The 22,692-nt window shown below is 43.3% G+C and overlaps 2 protein-coding genes across 5 annotated transcripts in view; both read right to left on the bottom strand.

Annotated features, from left to right (window-relative positions):
* vcanb (versican b) overlaps positions 1–494 on the bottom strand; it is a 38,752-nt gene extending 38,258 nt beyond the window's left edge. For all 3 annotated transcript variants that reach the window (XR_012947636.1, XM_076078202.1, XM_076078201.1), the window contains exon 1: positions 354–494. The gene's annotated coding sequence lies outside the window, so the exon portion shown is untranslated. The remainder of the gene's footprint in view (positions 1–353) is intronic.
* xrcc4 (X-ray repair complementing defective repair in Chinese hamster cells 4) lies at positions 401–22,015 on the bottom strand. 2 transcript variants are annotated; one of them, XR_012947637.1, is made up of 9 exons: positions 21,900–22,015; positions 20,533–20,676; positions 18,845–19,032; positions 14,010–14,176; positions 13,499–13,630; positions 12,828–12,961; positions 8,209–8,332; positions 2,354–2,503; positions 401–540 (listed from the first exon to the last, which is right to left on the bottom strand). XR_012947637.1 is itself a non-coding variant. In XM_076078203.1 (8 exons), the coding sequence occupies exons 2-8, from the start codon at positions 20,672–20,674 to the stop codon at positions 2,410–2,412; spliced, it is 981 nt and encodes a 326-aa protein (XP_075934318.1). In that variant the 5' UTR covers positions 20,675–20,676; positions 21,900–22,015; the 3' UTR covers positions 1,277–2,409. The 2 variants fall into 2 exon arrangements, 1 of the variants encoding a protein (XP_075934318.1); XM_076078203.1 differs by lacking the exon at positions 401–540 and having other exon boundaries at positions 1,277–2,503.
* Between the last annotated feature and the right edge of the window lie 677 nt (positions 22,016–22,692).

Here is a 22,692-nt window from a genome sequence, read left to right on the forward strand (position 1 = left end):
AAAAGTTTCTTATTAATTTCCTGTTTCTTTCACCTCTGCATGCAGATTATCAGCCGTACGTACATGAGCTCATCACACGTTTCTGTCTCTGCACTGAGAGTATTTTATTAAGCGTTAATAATCATAAACAGCTCAGTGTCGTCTTGTTGCTGTGAACTGCAGTTTCACTTCTTTACAGGAGACTTCAGAATCAGTTTATTTCTGTTATTTCTTTAGTGAAAGCATTCAGAGGTCATTGTGAGGTCACAGCTGTGTGGTGAAGTCTCTCGGGAGTGTCATCACTGTGGGAACATCATCAAAGTATTCTGTGCAGGATTCACGTCAAAAGGTTTGACACTTTAAGCTCTTCTTACCTTATAAATACGACTATAAAAAAATAAATGAGAGAAGAGTCCAGAGGTCCGGATCCTCGTGCTCGTTTGTCTCCTCAAACTTTCCCAAAAGAAATCCCCGGATGCTGCTCCGCTCTGCAGATGTTCTCTGCTCGCTGCTCGTTCCTCCTCTCAGCACCGGAGCAAGTTCAAATCCACTTTACACCCGCTGTTATGAAGGGAGGGGGAGGGTCCACACGACTCCGCCCACAATACACCGCCCAGCGCCGAGGGAGAGAGGGGGGGGGGGGGGGGGGAGAGAGACAGAGGAAGGGAGGGAGAGAGACAGAGAGGTGTAGAGAGAGGAAGTGAGAATGGAGAAAGCCTGAGTGAGACATTAAAGTGTCACTCCATAAAGTTGGGAGGACTTGAGACGGATACAAAATAAATAATAAAGATTAAAATATGTTTTTGTGTTCAGGGAAACAAAGAGTCGGGTTTTTCGTGGACGATATTACGTTAAAAACCAAAACCAACGTTAGGTTCAGGTAAAAAGAACAACAGAATACATTTTGTGACTATTTGACGAGCCGTTGTGATGCTGGTCTGATGGATCGAGCTCCAGAACCCAGTACCGGTCTGAGACCACCTGTTCAAACCACTATGAACCGTCAGTGGGGTCAGCGCTCCAGGGTTCAGTTCAACCAGACCAGAACAGAGACCGTCTGAAGATGTGCTGCGTGTTAAACAATGATCACGTCTCTCTAGAAAACCAGTTCGCTTCAAGTTCAACCTCTTCAAACAGAGAACCAGGAACCATCAGAGAACCAGGAACCATCAGAGAACCAGGAACCATCTAACCACCGACCAGTCCAACAAATACACGACAGAATCACTCTCATAGAAGTCAAACTAGTAAATCAACTGTAAAATCTGTGGTTTACTTTCACAAAAACACAGAAACAACTTGTTCACACCGTTTATTGGTACAAATGTTAAAATGTGAAATTGTAGAAATCATAATTAATTTTGAGTTCATGAAGATCGATACAGAAGATAAGAGTTCTTCACAGATTTTAAAACACATTTAGATTCATCAGAACTTCAGACGGGCGACAAGTTCACAGAAAACCCTGAAACACGGGACACTGAGGCTCACTGCTGGATCCCAGCTCAACAGACCTCTGGAGGTTCTAAAGGCTCCTTTAGGTGGTTCTCGAGCAGTCCTTTAGATCTTTAATTGGTTCCAGCAATCATTTAGGATGTTCTCCGATTCCTTTAGATGGCTCTAGTGATCCAACATGATGTTCTACGATTCCTTTACTAATCCTTTAAGGGGTCTTGGGGTTTATTTAGGTGGTTCTAGGGTCAATTTAGATGATTAAAGCAATCATTTAGGTTTCTTTAGGTGGTTCAATTAGTCCAATAAGAGGTATTAAGGTTCCTTTGGGTCATTCTTGCAATCATTTGGGATGTTCTAGGTGTCCTTTTAGTGGTTCTAGTTGGCCCAAGGGAAATTCTTGGGGTTCCTGACGGCGCTCTAGCAATCATTTAGAATTTTCTAGGGTTCATTTATGTGGTTCTAGCAATAATTTGGGATGTTTGAAGTGATTCTATGAGGTTCTAGGGTTCCATAAGGTGATTCTAGTGATCCATTAGGAGGTTCTAGGGTTGGGATCATTAGGGGTCCTTAGATGTTCTAGAGTTGATTTAGGTGGCAGTGATCCTTCCTCAGGTGATTCTAGCAATCATCTGGGATCCCAACACGGTTCTAATGATCCTCTTGGAGGTTCTTGGGTTGATTTAGGAGGTTGTAGTCTTACTTTAGGATCCTCAAGTGGTTCTCCAGATGTTAGGGATCCTTCAGGTGGTTGAACATCAGGACACATAATAAGTGAATATATTGTTGGTTCTAGAGACAGAGACACAGGTTTCTCCTTTATTTGTCACCCATCTGTATGTTTCTACAGGAACAGTTCCTTATCAATACGTTTGCTGTGATCCATAATTCATAAACTCAGTATAAAAACATGACCCATTACCGACAGTCTGAACCAGTGTTCTCTCTCTGTGCGCCCACTGGAACCAGTCAGAAGGGTCAAAAGTCATCAAACAGGTCCTCTGCTGCCGCAGCATCTGAGGAGCGCTGAGGGGGGGTCTGCTGCTTACTGGATCCTGCAGGGGGGTCGGTCCTGTGCAACACACACACACACAGGTCAGTGGGCTAATGAGGCTGGTTTACAGGAGAGTTTTCCTGTTGAGACGGGAAGTGTATCATGTGGCCCCATAAGGAACAAGACTAGAAACACATGGGAGACTTTTATACCTGTGTGTGTGTGTGTGTGTGTGTGTGTGTAGTCGTGGCCCAGCGGCTCCCCCGCCTCATGTTCTCAGGTCAGTCTTCAGCTGTATAGAAGCTCATATATTCGGCCTTTACATGAATGTAACAACTTGTGATGTTTAGGAGTCAGGAAACAAGATGTCAAGACGTAGGAGAGGAGGAAGGAAGCATCCCGGTGGGCAGCTAACCCTCTCTACCGTCAGCGGCGGCTGCTTTGAAGGACTCACATCATCAGTCACAAAGGAATAGTTTTGTCTTTCTTGTGGAGGGTTAGATGTTTCTAGTGATTCTTTATGAGGTCCGAGTGATCCATTCGGTGATTCTAGTGATCAACTAGGAGGTTGAAGGCTTGATTTAGGTTCCTTTGGTGCTTCAAGAGATAATTAGGGATCCTTAGACGGTTGTAGTTATTCTCTAGGATGTTCTAGAGTTGATTTATGTGGCAGTGATCCTTAAGGAAGATCAAAGGTGGATTCAGGAGGTTCTAGCAATCATTAAGAAATATTCTAGGGTTCTTTTAGGTGTTTCTGGGGATGCCAACCAACACTATAACGCCTCTGGAAGCGGGTAACTCCCCCGTTTTAAACCGTCCAACATGGAGCCTCTCCCTCACTGACGAACCTAAATCCCAGGTGACCCTGAGGACCCCCGACCATCCAGAGAAGCAACTCAAGCTTTAAGTCACAAGTGACTTTCTAAAGGACGTTCAGGAAACGGAGAACACAACTCCGCTGTACCGATGAAAGCAGAAGAGAGCGGAGAGGCCCCGAGCTCCTTTAAATCATTACCAACTGGATGACAAACAGCGCTGCGCTGCTGGAACCGGTTAAGAGGGAAACAAGAGACGTGTTCACTGGAGAGGGGGGAAGCTGTGCCACGGAGGACCACCGGAGACCTGAACACATGGAGCATGGTGGGGGTGGGGGGGGTGGGGGGGGGGGGGGGGGGGGGGCGCGACGAAAGCAGCCCCGAGAGGTGAGGTTAAGCTCCGGCATCGGGCACTCGGGGAGCCCCCTCACAGAGCTGGTCCGCTGACGTACCAGAGCCGCAGCACGAACACCGATTATGTGCTAGTTTGTAGCTTAAAGAAACTAAACGGAGGCTCAGTTCGGAGTCTAAATGAAACCCCAAAGATCTGTCACTTAAGGTTCAGTGAACCAAAGTACAACAGAAAAACATGTTTTTATTGAACTCTAGTGGTTCGTCAATACAGCAAAACTGTCAAAGTATGTTTTGAGAGAAATGCATTTCCTTTTAATCAATCAAACACACAAACAGGACTTTCACTCAGGCGACCGCTGTTTATGTCCTGTGTGAGAGCAGATATCAACGCCGACTTGTTTCATTTACGTTCGTAACTTAAATAACGCAAAAAAAAAGCCAAACCGTGAAGTTTTACTGAACCTAACCAAGTAGTTTTGCAGCCTTTTTGTTTTGTTTCAATTGACAACATTAGTTAGCTGTGAGCGTAATCCGGGAGGTTGAAGGGTTCCTCAAAACCCTTTTTTTGAGAATGCAGTTTTGTTGAATGGGAACACAATTGTTTTAAGAGATTGTGTTAAAAATACGAGGCTGTCTGACTAGAAGAAGAAAAACAGCTGAGCCACAAACACGCCCAACAAAAGACATTTCGTACCGTAGCTAGCTTTAGCTTAGCTACAGCTTATGTTCAGTAGCTCGCTACGATGAGCTGTTTGAGGGGAATAAACACAAATTCATGTAAAATCAGACATCAATGTGCATATTTTAATGGAATGGCTGTGACTCACAGGGTTGAAGGGGATATTTTGAGTAAACGGTCTCTAGAGAGCTGACCTCTGAGAGGAATTATTTGATTGAAACTTGCAGCCACTGGTCAGAAGCTGCGGGGAACTTTTGTTTCTTTCTCAGATTTCTTTCTCAGATTGTTTCTTCTGTTTTTTAAACTCATCTAAAACAGAAACATGATAAAAAAAATACATCATTTAAAACAGAAATATGTCTCCTCAGATGTATCTTGTTATCCTCCAGAGTTTGGGAACCACAGCTTTAATGGATTCCTTCCTCTAACAGAATCACACAGAACTTCATCCACATGTTCCACAGTTTGTTACAGCTGATCGGATCAAGTTAGCGGCTCACAGCTCCAACAGCAGACTATAAAAACTCTAGAAGTCTCATGTCTTGTAGTGATTATCTGTGATGGCTGGGAGCGATGTTTGATAGTTTACAGAAACCAGAAGAGAGTTTCTTTTCATGGGAAAACTGTCCTCTGACATCACAAACACTGAGATCTGAAGGACGAGTTCACAGGAACTACAATGAGGATTTAAACAACAACAACCAGCTGATGAAGAACTCATTATCTAAGTGAGTGTTCAACCCAGAGGATCATTAAGAGACTTGTTGTATTAAAGGAACAGTTCAGCTTATTCGATTTATTTCTGAGAGTGAGGATCAGAGGGAGCTGGACTCCAACGAGTGAAGTCGATGCTTCATGTGTTAAAGCTGCATTCTCTCTAGTGTCCACCAGGGGGCGACTCCTCTGGTTGTATAGAAGTCTATGAGAAAATGACTCTACTTCTCTCTTGATTTATTACCTCAGTAAACATTGTAAACATGAGTTTATGGTCTCAATCTCTAGTTTCAAGTCTTCTTCAATACAGCATGATGTTCATTTAGTACATTATGGTCCATTTAGAGTCAAACAGACCATAAAGCAGGGGATGCTTTAGGGCGGGGCTACACAGTGATTGACAGGTCTCTACCAGAGACGTATACGGCGTCTCTACGTCACTCCTCCTCAGTCCAGATAAGGTCACTTCCTGTTCACTGGTTGCAAAAACGGCAAGATGGCGACAGCCGTAATCCAAGATGGCGACTGCGAAATTGCCGAATTCGATGCATTCAAAACATCAGTCCACAACGAGTGACGTCACGACGACTACGTCCACTTCTACAGTCTGTGGATGGGGCTAGTTGCTTCCCCCCTACTTTCAGTCTTATGCTAAACTACTAATCTGCTCATCTCACTCTGGAAAGAGTTATTCCCAAAAATATTGAGCAACTCCTTTAATTATAACTTTGTCTTCTGCTCATGTGGCCTTCGTTTAATCCTCCTCCAGAGAAACATGGAGGTAACAGAGGGGTGAGCGGGTTGAGTAGTGACGGAATTAAGAAAACAATGGGGGGGGGGGGGGGGGGGGGGAGTTCAGGACTACCAGCAGCCCTGAACCCCTGCAACCCCCCCCCACACAAAAGGCCTCTCTTCTGCAGCCGCCGTTCGCCAGCTCAGAGGGAGGCAGCTTCTGCATCCAGCTGCTCATCAGCTCACTGCTGCTGATGATGATCCTCACCACTACCAGCTACTGGGGATGGATGATGGCGCCACTTCAGCCTTCTGCATGTGGCACAGCTTACAGTCGCTGGCACTCGTAGGAGCTTGGACTCATTTACCGACCACCCCCATCTCTGTTAGGAACGATGTCAGATTGAGACGCGTCTTTGGAAAGATTTCTAAATGGCCACATCCAAAAAAAAAAAAAAAAAAAAAGAAAAAAAAAAAAAAGAAAGAAGCTGGCAAATGGGAGATACCGGAGGAATAAGAGCAGCGGTGTTGTGAGGTTCATGGGACAAAGAGAAGGAGAGAGTTGTTTCTTTGACTGCTTAGTTTCTTGTCGTAAGATCTGAGAAATAACGTCATTCACCGATATCCAAGATAACCAAAGAGGTCGGTTCACTTTCTCACTCCACTCTGGTGGTGTCTAGGTTTTCAGAACATCGATCTGGATCCAGACAACAATTTGCTCAACGATTCAAATTAGTCTCCAACAGAAAGTTTGTGGAATTTAGGAACAGATTTCTCTAAAAACTGTTTTTTTTGTGAACAAATTCTTCTCAATTTTATGTTTGATTGAAATCAGGCGACTCCTCTGGTCGTGAAACACAGAACAATGTTGATGAACTTTAATATCTTCAGTCATTGATGAAGTTTGTTACGAAAATGATGAATAATGACAATATAAACTCACTAAACGGAAATAAACCTCAACAACTTGTAAAACAACTTGTAAGGTGGAAAAAGTTTGTCAGTTGCTCTGTTGAGTGAGCTGCATTCTCTCTAGTGTCCACCAGGGGGCGACTCCTCTGGTTGTATAGAAGTCTATGAGAAAATGACTACTTCTCTCTTGATTTATTACCTCAGTAAACATTGTAAACATGAGTTTATGGTCTCAATCTCTAGTTTCAAGTCTTCTTCAATACAGCATGATGTTCATTTAGTACATTATGGTCCATTTAGAGTCAAACAGACCATAAAGCAGGGGATGCTTTAGGGCGGGGCTTACTGTTAATGTTTGTGGAATTCAGGGAGAGATTTCTCCAAAAACAGGACAATTGAAACCAAAACTCTCCACATAGAGAGAAGTAAACTCAAAGAGATCCTGATACTTGAACACATGACAGCACGGGAGCTGATGCAGCCTCCTGGTGTTTTCCACACTCATTAGTGGAGCCGTGAGTCCACATAAAGTCCACAGTGGAAAAATGGCTCTTTCAACTCCGCTCATCACCAGCTGGTCCGCCCGAAGCCGAGGCAGCATGTGTTAGTGGGCTTAAAGAGATAGAAGAGAGCAGCAGCAGGGATCATACAGCTGCTCCTTCACCACCAGTGAAACAACTGCTGAAGGCTGAAGGGAGAGGAACTTCTTCTTCTACACTTCTGTCCTACAGCTTCCTCCTTTAGTCCTCAGAGTCCAGTGAGCTCTGCAGCATCATGTCAATCATGTGGATGTTTTGAAGCCTCGAGTTTGGCGATTTCGCTGTCGCCATCTTGGTTTTTTGCAACCAGTGAACAGGAAGTGACCATATCTGGACTGAGGAGGAGTGACGTAGAGACGTATACGTCTCAGGTAGAGACGTATACGTCTCTACCTGAGACGTATACGTCTCTGGTAGAGACGTATACGTCTCTACCTGAGACGTATACGTCTCTGGTAGAGACGTATACGTCTCAGGTAGAGACGTATACGTCTCTACCTGAGACGTATACGTCTCTGGTAGAGACCTGTCAATCACTGTGTAGCCCCTCCCTCTCAGTTCATATGTCATCATAGTGTTAGTTCAGAGACCAACAGATGTTTGTTTGCGTTCCTTCACATATTTACGTCTCTGCTTGTGTGATCGTTGAGCTGCAGAACATCGACATAAAAAAACTAAAAAAAACTGACAAAAGAACTTTTACGATGTTTGATTTTCCAGTTCGGGAAAACATAATAAACGAGATCATCTCTACGACTTTTGTTCTTTTGTTCTTCAGTAAAGAAGGGAGGTGTCAATTTAAACTTTAGTTGCAACAATAAAGTGCATTTAAATAGATTTAAAGTGTGTTTTTGTGGTTCACACCCGGCTACACTTTACGAGCCAGTAAACCGAAACCACAGAGCAGCAGGAACTCCTTCACATCTTCACAACAAACACTCGATGACATCACACGTGTGTGTGTGTGTGTGTGTGTGTGTGTGTGTGTGTGTGTGTGTGTGTGTGTGTGTGTGTGTGTGTGTGTGTGTTTTCTTGTACCTCTTCCTCTGGACGCTCGGTGGCTCCGGGGGTCTGAGGTGACGGAAGCGCCGCTTGCGACACGGGGCCACGTCTGTGATGTCCTTCAGGCCGTCGTCCAATGGGCTCGCAGCAGCAGAGCGTCCTGACGATTATCAGATAAAAGAAATATGATCATAAATACATTTCAAATAATCTGGAGCCTTTGACGGAGAACATGTCCACGCCTCTCGTCTGTGATGCAGGTTTCTGATCCACGTTTTACATCTCATTGACAACGTTCACGCTAATATTTCACTATTATTCTGAATATAATAACTATTGAAAGTTATTACCAATGCAGCATTTTCAGGTTAAAACGTGTGATATGTTGCTATTATTCAGGTGTTAGGAGCGTTCTCTGGACATCCTTTACTGCAGTCTGTAACCAACAGTCTCTGTTTACAGTCGGTTTGTTTGTTTGAACACAAACCGAAGAAACAACGATCTGCACATCATTTCATGAGTTTTATAACTTGCAGAATCAGAAACATTTGACTGATTCCCAAAGGAGAAAACGTTACGTTACAGCTGCTCTTATACATAAAACATAAAGATGTGAGACAGATAACGGACGGTGTAAAACGTAAAGGTACATAATATACAACTTAATTAAAGCCGAGTATACAAGTACATCATAGAAACAAGAAATAATACAAATACGTGAATAAAACACGTCGAGTAGAAAAGAGGTTCCTGAGGATTGACGGGCGGAGCCGCCGTGGAGGAGTTCTGCGTTAGTCAGAGGCTGAGCAGCTGCACGTCAACGGGAATATTAGTGAATATTCATCTTCATGAAACAGCTCAGGAGGAATATTGTCTCTGTTGTTGTGCATGTAGACGTAGTCGGTGACATAATCTGGGTTAGATTGTTTTTAGAGACACTTGAACTTTTATATTCTGATCTTAAATGCAGGACAGATCTGGTTAAAATGAAATGATGCTCTCCAGCCTCCAGGTGAGCAGAAAAGAGGATTTTAGAACATCGAGTAGAAGAGTAAGTGATGTAGAACGCCACACATTCTTCTTCTACTGTTTGAACATCTGCTTTGTTGTCAGCAGCTGTCCTCCGTCCTTTAACGGGACGATGTCCAGGAGTTTACGGATCAACAGAGAGGCTCGGCTCTCAATCGGCACCTTCAGCGATCAAAGATGACGCTGGGAAACGTGGAAACATTCTTTAAATTATACTTTTTCTTCAGGCCCGTCGTCTGGTTTCCCGTCTGTTAAACCAAAGAGACGGATCACAGTGCAGAGCAGGTGAGTCAGCGGTTCCTTCTTCGTTAAGCTGCTCTCATCAATATTCTATAGAAAAGATGGATTCAATGTGTAATTCAAGGATCATTTCTTGTCATTATGTAACTCAGGGTCGCACAACGACATGCAGACGTAGCTCATTCACTACGAAAGAGAAACACGTCAAACAACAAATGGAAGCAGCGTTGCATTGCTGCGTTGCTTCTCTTTGCATCAGGAGGAATGCAACAGAACTGTTCTCTGGGCAATATGGCCGACAGCTCAACATGAAGAACTCAACATGAAGGAAACACTGCACGGCAACACCGACTGCGTTTCAGCAAAAAGAGAATTATCACAAACGCTTCAACGTCGTTCAGCTCATTGATTTAAGTTTTAAAGCCGGAATCGTTTGCAGCAGCAGCAGGAACCTGAAGAGAAGCTCAGTAATGTAGAGAAGAAGAATCATCTGGAGAGCAGCTGGTGAACAAAGAGCAGCGCTGAGCAGCTGAGAGGTGGTGGAGACCAAACACAGAGCGAGAAGAGAGAAGACTGGAGCAACGTAACGTACCAACGTTGCTCTGTGTGTCTGTTGGATGTGTGATGAGCTGCTTCAGCTTTAGAAGGTGAGAACGTCTGACCTCACAGGTTCCACTTTATGCTCCATGAAGTGTTTCCTGTTGGTGAGGCTGCCTCCTCTTAGTCGATTAGTCCACTCAGGTTTCTTTCTTCCATTAGTTGTTTGTTAGTAGAAATAGTTTATAACCAGTGGCGGGCCGTGCATTTTATACCTGGGCCTTCACTGCTGTCCTGCAGCTGAAATACCACCTTATAACCACATGATGGCGCCACAGCTATTATTCATTTTTAATGCTGTAACTATGTACGTCTTCGTATTAAACCGTTCGGTACGAGTCGTCTGAATAATGCTCGAGCATTTAGAAAATGCAAAAGCCTAAATTCAGGAGAATATAATGTTCTCAGCTGGTCTGGCTGTGGGATCCACAGTCATTCCTTAAGGACAAGCCGCGACCCAAAGAGACTATTATAGGATTTTACTTTCACAACTTGAGCGTTGAACGTTCTGCTCTGCAATGTCTTTCCTCGTCTCAGTCTCCTCTCTCATGGTGCATCTCACTCAGTCAGAATGCCCATATTTGATTGGCTGAGCTGCATCACGTGATGTGATTCACTACCCATCAGCCTCTGCTGTTTCGTTTCACGATAGTCACGTGCTCGCCCACTGACCAATCACAGCACACTCTGTACCTCGCGGCAGAGCTACACATGGACACCGAGCTGCACTAATGCTGACGTAGCTACAGGCCGGCTAGCAGGTGCTGACACATCAAAGAATACGCCCAACATGTCAAACTAAAGATCTGATTGGTTGAACACTATGACAATCAACAACATCGTCCCCATTCACTTAAACTGCACATGGATGCACTTGTGAGTCTGCAGGCCTCTGTTCTTACCTAGAGACACAGAGGTGAGATCTGATTGGATAAAAGCTCTACTTAAAACAAGCTGCACTGGAAGCAGAGCAACTGAGGAAGACAGTAGCTGTGCAATGAGAACATAAGATGATGGGGAAATATTTGTATAAATTATAATACATGTAGTGTATTTAAGAAAAAATGATTAAATTATAAATAAAATAGATATAACTTTATGATTCTGTTTAGGCCAGCAGAGAAGGCCTTGAAGGCCCTGACGGCCCACCACTGTTTATAACAGTAAATAGTTTTCTTCTCCAGAATGAGCTGCAGGGCAGCAACACATCCAGAGTATTTGGGATGTTTCAGTGAAGCTTCTTTATACACAAACCTCTCACTTCAGTCTTCTTTCTGTCGGCTCTGAGCGGCAACAACACAAAGCCCTCAGACGGGTGAAACAACCCGGAGACCCGTCTCCAAAACAAAGAGCCTGGATTCAAACGTGTGTGAGGAAGTGGAAACCACCCCAGACGAGGTGACTTATGTCTCATAACTCATAACACCTTCATCCAGACATCCAGCCTGCTGCTGCTCAGACACTGAGAGGAACGTCAGCGTCGGGAAGCTGCTCGGGCTTTAGAGGCGTTTTGGGACGTCGGCTCCCGGAGGCCCCGCGTTACATAACTCCTCAGTGATGTCATGGTTAGTTCTCCCCGGCATGAAAAAGCACACACATACTCTCAGCTCCCATGACATCATCATCATCATCATCATCATGGCTGTGTTTAAATAAACGGGACTTTTAACCCCAAAGAAGTTTTGGGGCGTTTTGTTTTTTGCTCTCGTCACATTTTAATTTCTCTGTCTCCTCGTTTTTAACTACAATGAATATATAATATATAATATAATATATAATATATATTATATATTATATATTATATAATATATATTATATATTATATAATTTATATAATATATATTATATAAATTATATAATATAATATATATTATATAATATATATTATATAATATATGAGAGTCATGCACCTTTATGGAAACAGAAGAATCATGAGTTAAAGTGAACTCTTTATTAGAGGAGACATTAATAAGAGAACATGAAGAATAAAGAGTTTCTGATCGTGATGAACGGTTGTTTTGGTGATTGTTGCTTTTCTTTCCCAGCGGTGAGTTTTGGGGTTCAGAGGGTTAAATGTGAAAATACGCAAAAGCAACTTTGTGGCACTAATTATGAAGTCTAGTATTTGGCCACGCCCCCTTTAGTGATGTCACAGCAGGTGTTGTCCATCAGCCGTGGAACAGCTGTAATTTTGACCTCTTTTCTTCTGCAGATGTTCTTCCTGTCGAGGATCCAGAGCTGCTGCGCTCACGTTATGAAGACGTAACGGAGAACACGGTCGTGAACTTTCAGCCAATAACTAACGTTCATGGATAAAGTTCCTCTTTTGAATATAACGAATATGATTTAATTATTCTATTGGGTGTTTTTTTATGTTTTTTTCATGCTGAATGACTTTTTTATAATAAACTTATGATCTCTGGTAAACACAAGAATTAAAATTGTACTTTGTGTGATTCTTTGTTGGAGTGTTAGTCGACTAACAATTATTTTATTTATATGTTGATTGTTTTATTTATTGTTTTTTTACAAAAACCTGTTTCTTGTCCGTTAAATGTGTAATAAAATAAATAAAATGATTAAAGAGATCAACTGTTTCATGAAGCCTCACGGTGAGAAATCTGATAACTAACAATAAAGAAGTACAAATAAATAAAAGTTAAACATAAATGTCTAAAATCAGGATCAACGCATGAAGCGTCTGCTTGATACAGAGGAACTAATCGGCTCTGCTGATTGGCGTTGAAGGGGTTAATGGAGGTCAGGCGATGAAGAGCTGGAGGTCTTACCTCGGGACGATGAAGTGGAGGCTGGAGTCACCTCCTCTGGCTCTTCATCAGTACTTCCTCCATATTCATCTTCCTCTTCCTCGCCTGCTGCTCGCTCAGATTTTACCGAATCATCATTTTTCTGTCCTTCAGAACTACAACAGAGAGCAGAACACCACCAAACATTCATAAAACACTTCAGCTGTCACATGACTTCACCATAAAGAGGAGATGAATCAGAGAACTGCAGTAATCACAGGAACAGGCGTCGCAACTCTTGAGCAATTTGTTGAGCAACTAGAAAAGTTTAGTTATGTGTTGAAAATGTGACGTTGAATCATTTCTCTCCTTTGAAACGACGTAAAATGTGCGAGACGTTGAGAAAGAGTTACAGTGAAGCATGAAAGGAGAGGAAGTGTTTCAAGCATCACGTGAGCAGTTGAAGCGTCGGTCAAAGGTTTAACACGCCAACGAGGTTCAGTTGATGTGCTGAATACAGCTGAAGAGTTAGTTAGTTAGTGGTAACATAATCCCTACTTGACTGAAAGCAGTTGAAGTGTTGAAGAGAAAGAGATAAAAGCAGTTGAAGTGTTAGTTAGTTCCCTGAAAGAAGTAAACAGTTGAGCGTAAATAACAGGTTTAAAGGAGAAAGACCAGGTGACGTGTTGAACGAACACCAGGAGGCTGAATACCTGCTTTCCTGCAGCCGCGTCACACGTTCCTGCAGACTGCGGATCTTTGCTTTCTTCTCATTGAGGACCAGAACAAAGCGAGAGTACAGCTCCACCTCCAGCGCTCCTTTAGCTGCAGCGTAACGCTTCAGTCTTCCAAAGTAAAAGTAGAAAATGCACACTGTGAAAATACTCCACCACGAGTAAAAGTATTAAGTATTATCAGCACTTGAAGTATCAAAAGTAAAAGTCCTCATTATGCAGAACAGCCTGTTAAGAGTCTGGTTTCCTTCAAACGTAGATGATATTATTCTGTAGTTAATGATGTATACATGTTGTGTATTTAGTGAATAAAGAGCCACGTTTACTTGCTTGGTATAATACTGAGAAGATAATTCTCTAGCGACTAATAATATTTTACAAACACTATCAAAGTACCCCCCCCCCCCTGGTTGTTCTGTGTTGTTATTCTGCTTGTTTTGGGTTATGTTCTGGTTGTTCTGTTGTATTTTTCTGGTTGTTCTGTATTTACTCTGCAGTGATGCGTTGCTGTTCCCGTTTCAATGTTCGGTTCTCCTCCTCCAGGTTCTGGTTGTGGTTCTCCAGCGTGTTTCCTCTCTGCAGACTGTGGATCAGTAACTCTCTCACTGCCTCCGCCGGCTCCAGGACGACTTTCAGCAGAGCAGAACCCAACCTGAACTGAAGAAGGTAAAGAAAACTAACCAACCGCTGCTGTAACCGTTACTAAAATAATGTAAAACGACCCATAAACGCTGCAGACGGGACTCAATTCTGAACTTATTTTATCACTTTAATCTGTGCGCTCCATCTCCGAGTTTGACCTGGTCATTGTCACATTTGGACTGTTGCATCCTGGGAAACAAAGTTTTCTCTCAGACATGTTTACACACAGATAAGAGGCCAAACGTTGACCTCTGACCCTCAGCTCCCTAAATAACTGACCTTTACGGAGGTAAACACAGCTGAGAGTCTGAACAGACGACACAACAAGAGAGATTCACAGAAATGTGGTGACGGATCAACATAATCAAACAAATGTTGGTAGTTTACGTTTCCATAAACGTTTCTGAATCAAGAAAAGTTTAATTAATATGTTTCATATCAGACTTGTATCACATTAGCTAGATTTACTTACGACGCGCAAACCAACGAAGCGCAAAACAACGAAGCGCAAAACAACGAAGCGCAAAACAACGTTACATTACATAAACAGTGGCCTCCTGTGTGAAAGTCCTGTTTGTTTGTTACCATCGTACCATTAACTCCTTGCCGTCAGCAGACTTCTTTGCCGGGAGGAGAGCAGACGGGAGCGCCGGAGAAGTAGTCTGCCAGCGGTGGGGAAAGAGGCGGAGGGACGTGGGTTGAGCTAGCTAGCTAGCACTAATTATTCTCTCATTTTTCAACAGTACATCCATGTATTTACGTACTTTATTGTAAAGACAAATGACAGCAGCCATGCTGAGCTTTATTCATATGTTATAACACTGGTTATAGTCATCTTGTGGAGGCTATATGAAGATATTACTACATTATTAGTGTCAATGGATGCTGAATTGCTTTAAAGCTGGCGAGCTTTGTTAAGCTGGAGTTCAAATGTTTCATATCAGACTTGTATCACATTAGCTAGATGTACTTACGACGCGTCAAACAACGAAGCGCAAAACGACGAAGTGCAAAACAAATTACTTATTTTTACACAAGTAACACTAGCAAGAATTTAACTTAGTTTGCTTCACGTTTCCTCAAAGTCACAAATAATAGTAAAACCATTCAAGAATCGGACAAAAAGTGAGCAAATTTCAGACGTTAATTGGTGAGATTGTTGATTTAAATGTTCTATTCAAGTCGTGAACTGATATTTGTGAACTCTGCTGAGAGGAACAAACGTCATCATGTGACAGAACTGTGGTCGTCTCATATTTTCCCTCCCTCTCTCTCTTCTTGATTATTTAAGAGTGTCTAATATTTGCCAGCTATTGCTTCACCGCGTCTTAGAAACGTTCAGTGAATAATGTGAGACACCGGTCGGTTGGCCGGACCGTGTTGACGTGGGCACCGGTTCTCCCATGTTGTCATGGAGATGCTACTGTTTCAACAGCTGCTTCTGACTCATCGACTCGCTGACTCGCAGCGACAGGTGAGCGCAGCATCACGTATTCTCAGTTTACAGCCAGAGCGAGCGAATGTTTGAGTCGTTAATAAACCTGCATGTTTATGGACTTCTTTTACTCAGTACAGAGTTCAGACTGCCAGCTCAAATCAGCTCTTGCAAGTCTGGAACGTTCTAGTTATACAAAAGACTAGAAAGTTCTAGTCTTCTTCTAAGTGTCTTGCCCAAGGACACATCGACATGAACTGGAGGAGCCGGTGGATCTTCGATTATAAGACGAGCCGTTCTACCTCTGAGCCACAGACGTGAGTAGCTAACTAGTGAACCATCTCACTTCATTTTTAAAAGAAACCTTCAGACCAGGAGTCGTCCTCTGGTTCTGTAAAGTGAAGTCAAAGCTTCATGTGTTAAAGCTGCATTCTCTCTCGTGTCCACCAGGGGGCGACTCCTCTGGTTGTATAGAAGTCTATGAGAAAATGACTCTACTTCTCTCTTGATTTATTACCTCAGTAAACATTGTAAACATGAGTTTATGGTCTCAATCTCTAGTTTCAAGTCTTCTTCAATACAGCATGATGTTCATTTAGTACATTATGGTCCATTTAGAGTCAAACAGACCATAAAGCAGGGGATGCTTTAGGGCGGGGCTACACAGTGATTGACAGGTCTCTACCAGAGACGTATACGGCATCTCTACATCACTCCTCCTCAGTCCATATATGGTCACTTCCTGTTCACTGGTTGCAAAAAACAAAGATGGCGACGACCAAAACGTCGAACTCGAGGCTTCAAAGCGTCCGTCCACATCTCAGAGACGGTCCATCATTCAGACTTTTTATGAGTTGCCTCATCATTCATTTCATTAGTTTTTAAGTCTTAAGAACAGGGGGCCAATCATAGCGCTTGAATGATAAACAGGGCGGGTCTTCCCAAGAAAAGCAAACTTATAGAAGAAAGTGAAAGTGTGAAAACAAAGAGAGTAGATAAAATAATCAGTTTTCATTTTTCTGAAATTTAAAACATTCGAGTTTCGTTGTGATTCATCTTTAGTCATAGTTTCCTCTAAATGTGTGTTTCAGGCACAGCAGCCCTCTTTCCACATGCATCAAAATGTGAAGTGGAAAATATTAATTCTTAGTCAAAGTAAGTCATCTGAAAGTTATTTACTCTCATTTTGGGGTTTCAGTTTTAGTTTTTCCTCGGTCAGAAGGAATAAAAGATATTTGTAATGTTTGTAAGACGATATGTGTTTTTAAACTTCACAATAATGAATCATTAGTGAGAATAAACCTTTAAATATATAAAAGTCAGTGGATTTAAACCAAATATCTCAGTCCTACATGTGTCTTGTTTGAGCTGTGCTACAGAGAGCAAACATGTTTGGTATGCTAACACAGGTAACACCTGTGTGTGTGTGTGTGTGTGTGTGTGTGTGAGAGAGAGAGAGAGAGAGAGAGAGAGACAGCAGCTGTGGTTAGAGGGGGACGACAGGTATTAGAGCGAAGCCTTTCATTATGACATCATGACTTAGTGTTGAGCAAGAGAAGCCCTCTGACTCATCCCGGCACACTTCTGTGAATCCAACAGACGCTCGGATTCATTTCCTGTTTCACTGCGACAGACGCACTTCAGCTTTCCATTCGGTCATAACTACCATGGCAACAAGGCTCTGTGTGTCTCTTTATACACAAACATCAAATACTCACGTTCATATAAAATCTCTGAACGGTCACTCATAATAAAGAGGAGGATAGTGTGTGTGTGTATGTATGTGTATATATATATATATATATATATATGTATGTGTATATATATATATATATATATATATATATATATATATATATATATATATATATATATATATATATATATATATATATATATATATATATATATATATATATATATATATATATATATATATATATATATATATATATATATATATATATATATATATATATATATATATATATATATATATATATATATATATATATATGGGAATACTGGTGCACACTGTAAAAACACAATCTCTCCTTGAAGATAAGCGTTCCTTAAAAAGCTGCTCACAAATGTAGAGTGCATCTATGATTGAGTGATTGCCTCCACACAGCTCTCAACATGGCGTCGGCTCAGCCAACGGGTTGCAGCCAACAGTGCTGACGTAGCGAACAGTGTTTAACTGAGGGGGACATGGAGCTCTGCTGCAGCGAGTAACCGCCGTATAAGAGTAGATAAGAGAGGTAACCAGTGGGGCACGCTCACATGCACGCTCACATGCACTAAAAGATGGCCGGCTATGTCAAGAGCGAGACGATATCTTTACTACGTGTTCGATGATTATTAAGAGAATCTTTAAAGTTCAAACAAAAAGTGACAACATGACATTACGACTCCTCCCTCTTTATACGTCTTCATATTTAAGATGTAAAAAACAAAACAATGAGAGCTGAAGGACAGATATTTCATTTAGGAGGAGACCAAAAACAGAGCAAAAAGAGAGAGAGACTGGACTAATATTGATCATGTGACTCAAACACAAAGACTCAGAATGAATCATCGTGTTGCTCCATGTAAGACATATTCAACTGTTTGCTGCAACATTCACCAAATACTGTGTTTTTAAACGGGACTATTTGAAAGAGGATTTATTTGAAGAGAAAAGTTAAATAATAGATTAATAAAGCATTGTGCAGGAAAATAAAGACTCAGAACCACATGTGGAGCTCACTGTGTTCAGGAGGACCCGAGCTTTTCATTGGTTGATCGACTAAAAGCTTCACTGAGTCAGAGTTGTGTTTAAAGCTTCTTAATGGCAAAACAAATCTGTTATTGCTGCTTAAAAAATCCTCCTTTTGATATCAGAGAACACAAAAAGAAGCTGATGAAGAAGTGTTGGTTTGTGTTACACAAGAGGAGCTGGGAGGGGAGGAGCTTAAACAGGCTTATTTACTGCATGATGAACTCATTCAGACTGAAGGCGCTGATCTGTGAACAGCTGCAGCTGTGAAGGTTTGAACTCTCATCAGAACAAACACAACGTACTGAATGAGACCTAAAGGAAGTGATCGTCAACAACTCTTAATGTCAACAATCCACCCATAAAGTATTAAAGTCCAAACACACACACACACACACATGACCATCTTTCTTCTTAAATTGACCTCGTGACTCGTGTGTGTGTGTGTGTGTGTGTGTGTGTGTGTGTGTGTGTGTGTGTCATCACTCACAGAGATGTCCTTCTGGACCTTCTCGTACTCCAGCGTGACGGAGGAGCAGCGTTCGGGTGGAGGCGGAGTCAGCGTGAAGCTGTAGCTCTCGGTCTCCGTCTCCGTCAGCGCCTGCTGGAGGTCCTGGACGTAGCGCTCCATCTGCATCTCCAGCTCCTCTGCCTCCTCGCACACCTCCACCTCGCTCACTGAGAGAACGACACCAAAAACACTGTTTCTAGAGAGTCGACATGTTTGTGAAACCGTTGTAACGTCCGCCGCAGTCTGACTCCCGTTGCTCCTGAAGTAACGAGCTGAAGCTCCAGGCTGATACCACGGTTTACATCGCAGTGAGCAGAGGGGTGGTAGGAGTGAGCAGAGGGGTGGTAGGAGTGAGCAGAGGGGTGGTAGGAGTGAGCAGAGGGGTGGTAGGAGTGAGCAGAGGGGTGGTAGGGGTGAGCAGAGGGGTGGTAGGGGTGAGCAGAGGGGTGGTAGGGGTGAGCAGAGGGGTGGTAGGGGTGAGCAGAGGGGTGGTAGGAGTGAGCAGAGGGGTGGTAGGAGCAGAGGGGTGGTAGGAGTGAGCAGAGGGGTGGTAGGGGTGAGCAGAGGGGTGGTAGGGGTGAGCAGAGGGGTGGTAGGGGTGAGCAGAGGGGTGGTAGGAGTGAGCAGAGGGGTGGTAGGGGTGAGCAGAGGGGTGGTAGGGGTGAGCAGAGGGGTGGTAGGAGTGAGCAGAGGGGTGGTAGGAGCAGAGGGGTGGTAGGGGTGAGCAGAGGGGTGGTAGGGGTGAGCAGAGGGGTGGTAGGAGTGAGCAGAGGGGTGGTAGGAGCAGAGGGGTGGTAGGAGTGAGCAGAGGGGTGGTAGGAGCAGAGGGGTGGTAGGGGTGAGCAGAGGGGTGGTAGGGGTGAGCAGAGGGGTGGTAGGAGTGAGCAGAGGGGTGGTAGGAGCAGAGGGGTGGTAGGGGTGAGCAGAGGGGTGGTAGGAGCAGAGGGGTGGTAGGGGTGAGCAGAGGGGTGGTAGGAGTGAGCAGAGGGGTGGTAGGAGCAGAGGGGTGGTAGGGGTGAGCAGAGGGGTGGTAGGGGTGAGCAGAGGGGTGGTAGGGGTGAGCAGAGGGGTGGTAGGAGTGAGCAGAGGGGTGGTAGGGGTGAGCAGAGGGGTGGTAGGAGCAGAGGGGTGGTAGGAGTGAGCAGAGGGGTGGTAGGAGCAGAGGGGTGGTAGGGGTGAGCAGAGGGGTGGTAGGGGTGAGCAGAGGGGTGGTAGGGGTGAGCAGAGGGGTGGTAGGAGTGAGCAGAGGGGTGGTAGGGGTGAGCAGAGGGGTGGTAGGAGTGAGCAGAGGGGTGGTAGGAGTGTAACGCAGCTGCTCTGTGCATGAGAACGTGCTTGTTCTGGAGCTTTCGACCGTATCAGCAGATTCTTCTGGTCTCCAGAAGAAGCACGTAAGTGGCCCTTGAGTGGAGACGGTTTTGTCAGCTGCGGTTTCAGAAATCCAGAGCCGACCGTCAGCCTCAACTTTTAGGGCAACGAGGACGATGAGATGAGGAAGTGATGAGTGGGGGGGAATAAATAAATTCAATGTAACAAGAACTACTGATAAGTATCGATATCAGTTAATCCTGAAGATACTCATCTCTCAATCTTCAGTGTTTGAGGCTGTCTGAGCTCTACTATGTTCACAGGTGAGAGGTGTGTGTGTGTGTGTGTTGTTTTTTTACCATCTCCTCTCCAAGCGTTCTGTCCATCAGTCAGCAGCAACTGGAAGCCTGAGCCTAAGCCCCGCCCCCTCCAGTCCACGCGCAGAAAGTAGGCGGAGTCAGGCTCGGACGGGATGTGGACCTCACGCACCGACACGTTCATCGCTGCAGACGACAAAACAACACGGAGTCACAGGTCTGACACGTGTATATACTTAAACATCACTAATGCAACAAATATTAAAAAACGTTTTGATTTCAAAGTGCATGTTGTAATGTTCAATGTCCCTATTGTTAAAAACCAAAGGCAAAGACTTGGTTGCCAGTTTCTCAAAATGGTTGCCAAAAGCAACCTGGCAACCATTACTGTGACGAGGGGAAAGAAGAATTCACCTGGAAGTTTAATCCGGACGTTATTAATTCATTCATACCATTTTATATCAATATTAAAGCTTTGTTTGTCTTTCTTTCAGTTTCAGATTCAAACCTCAAACAGTGAAACATTAGAAACAGTCCTGACAGCTGGAGGCGTGTCCGTCGCTCCAGCTGCTCTGCTGGTCTCATGTCAGCCAACACTTCATGTTAGTTACCTCCTCTCACTGTCAGCTGCTTCAAAACAACAACAGCAACAACAACAGCAGCAACAGCAACAACAACAACAACAGCAACAGCAACAACAACAGCAACAACAACAGCAACAACAGCAACAACAGCAGCCATTAACGGGAGAAAGAGCTGCTGCTTTGACTCTCTGTGAGCAGCAGCGTCTGCAGGAGGCCGAGCTGTGGTTTCATAAAAGAGAGGAAGCACTGAAGGGAAAGTGGACCATCAGAGACCACACCCACAAGAGACCACGAAGACCCACAAGAGCAGCTTGATGTCAGCTGGTTCAAACCTTCTAGACAGTGTTTCGTATCAAGAGAAGCAGTCGCTCGTATAAAAAGATAAACATGAAAGTAAAAAAATAAAATATATTATAAAATACTGCAGAAGTTCAAATGTATATATTTTGGATTTTGCACATTATTGATCATCTTTAATAGTTCATATTTTGCTCTATTTTCACTCTTTGTTCTGCAACATCCTGCAGAACAGTTTCCCTCAGGATACATAAAGTTATGTACTTTCATGTACTTTATATTATCATGTACTTATACTTGCTCCAGTATTGTAAAGTATGTACACTAACACACGCTACATGTTAGTAATCTGACTTGTATTTACGTTGAGCAGGAATTCATTCAGCGCACACACTCTGTTTGTAAACACGGAGGCGGAAGCTACGACACGTTTTAAGACCAGAGAAGAAGAAGAAGAAGAAGGAGAAGAAGAAGAAGACAGCCTCAGCTGCACGTGCAACGACATGAACGTGTTGGTGTTCGTCTCACCTGAAGCTTCACCTGCTGACGCGTTGTTTTAGGAGGAAATCTCTTCTGTCGAACAACAAGCAGCTGTTCCGGCGACGTTCGCTCCTACGTCATCATCAAGCGACAGAGCCGCTTAAATCCTGAGGGAAAGGGGGCGGTAACCAAAACAAAGGCTTTTACTTTAATAAAAGTAGTATTACTACAGTACATAAATATTACATGACAAGTAAAAGTCCTGCGATCAAAAAGACAAAAGTATTAACATTAGAATATACTTAAAGTACCAAAAGTAAAAGTAGCCATCGTAGTAGTCGTAGTTCAGAATAATATATATTTATTATTATATGAATTATTGATGCATTAATTAGTTTATTTATCATCATAGTGTTTGTGTCCCTGGCAGAAATAAGAGAAACAAAAACACATTTCTTATTGTTAATATTATTATTATCATGATTAGTAATAGTACTTTATTTATACATTATTATTGTGTGTGTGTGTGTGTGTGTGTGTGTGTGTGTGTGTGTCTGTGTGTGTGTGTGTGTCTGTGTGTCTGTGTGTGTGTGTGTTACCTGTGCAGCTCTCCCTGGTGGCCTCTGATTGGAGGATCACGTGTGCAGGACTGTGAGAAATATAAAGTTTCAGTCAGAGAATCTTCTTTATGAATAAGAGCAGCACAATGATGAACAATAACAGTTTAGGATCATAACCAGCCTGCTCCTCATGTTTAGTGACGTCCGAAAACCACCGATGGAAAGTAACTAAGTACAAATGTTAATATTGTTAATATTAGTAATAATGTTAAAGTTTTGAC

Source organism: Anarhichas minor, unplaced genomic scaffold (genome assembly GCF_050575085.1).
Source record: "Anarhichas minor isolate MPS153535 unplaced genomic scaffold, ASM5057508v1 ptg000064l, whole genome shotgun sequence".
NCBI classification, from domain to species: domain Eukaryota; kingdom Metazoa; phylum Chordata; class Actinopteri; order Perciformes; family Anarhichadidae; genus Anarhichas; species Anarhichas minor.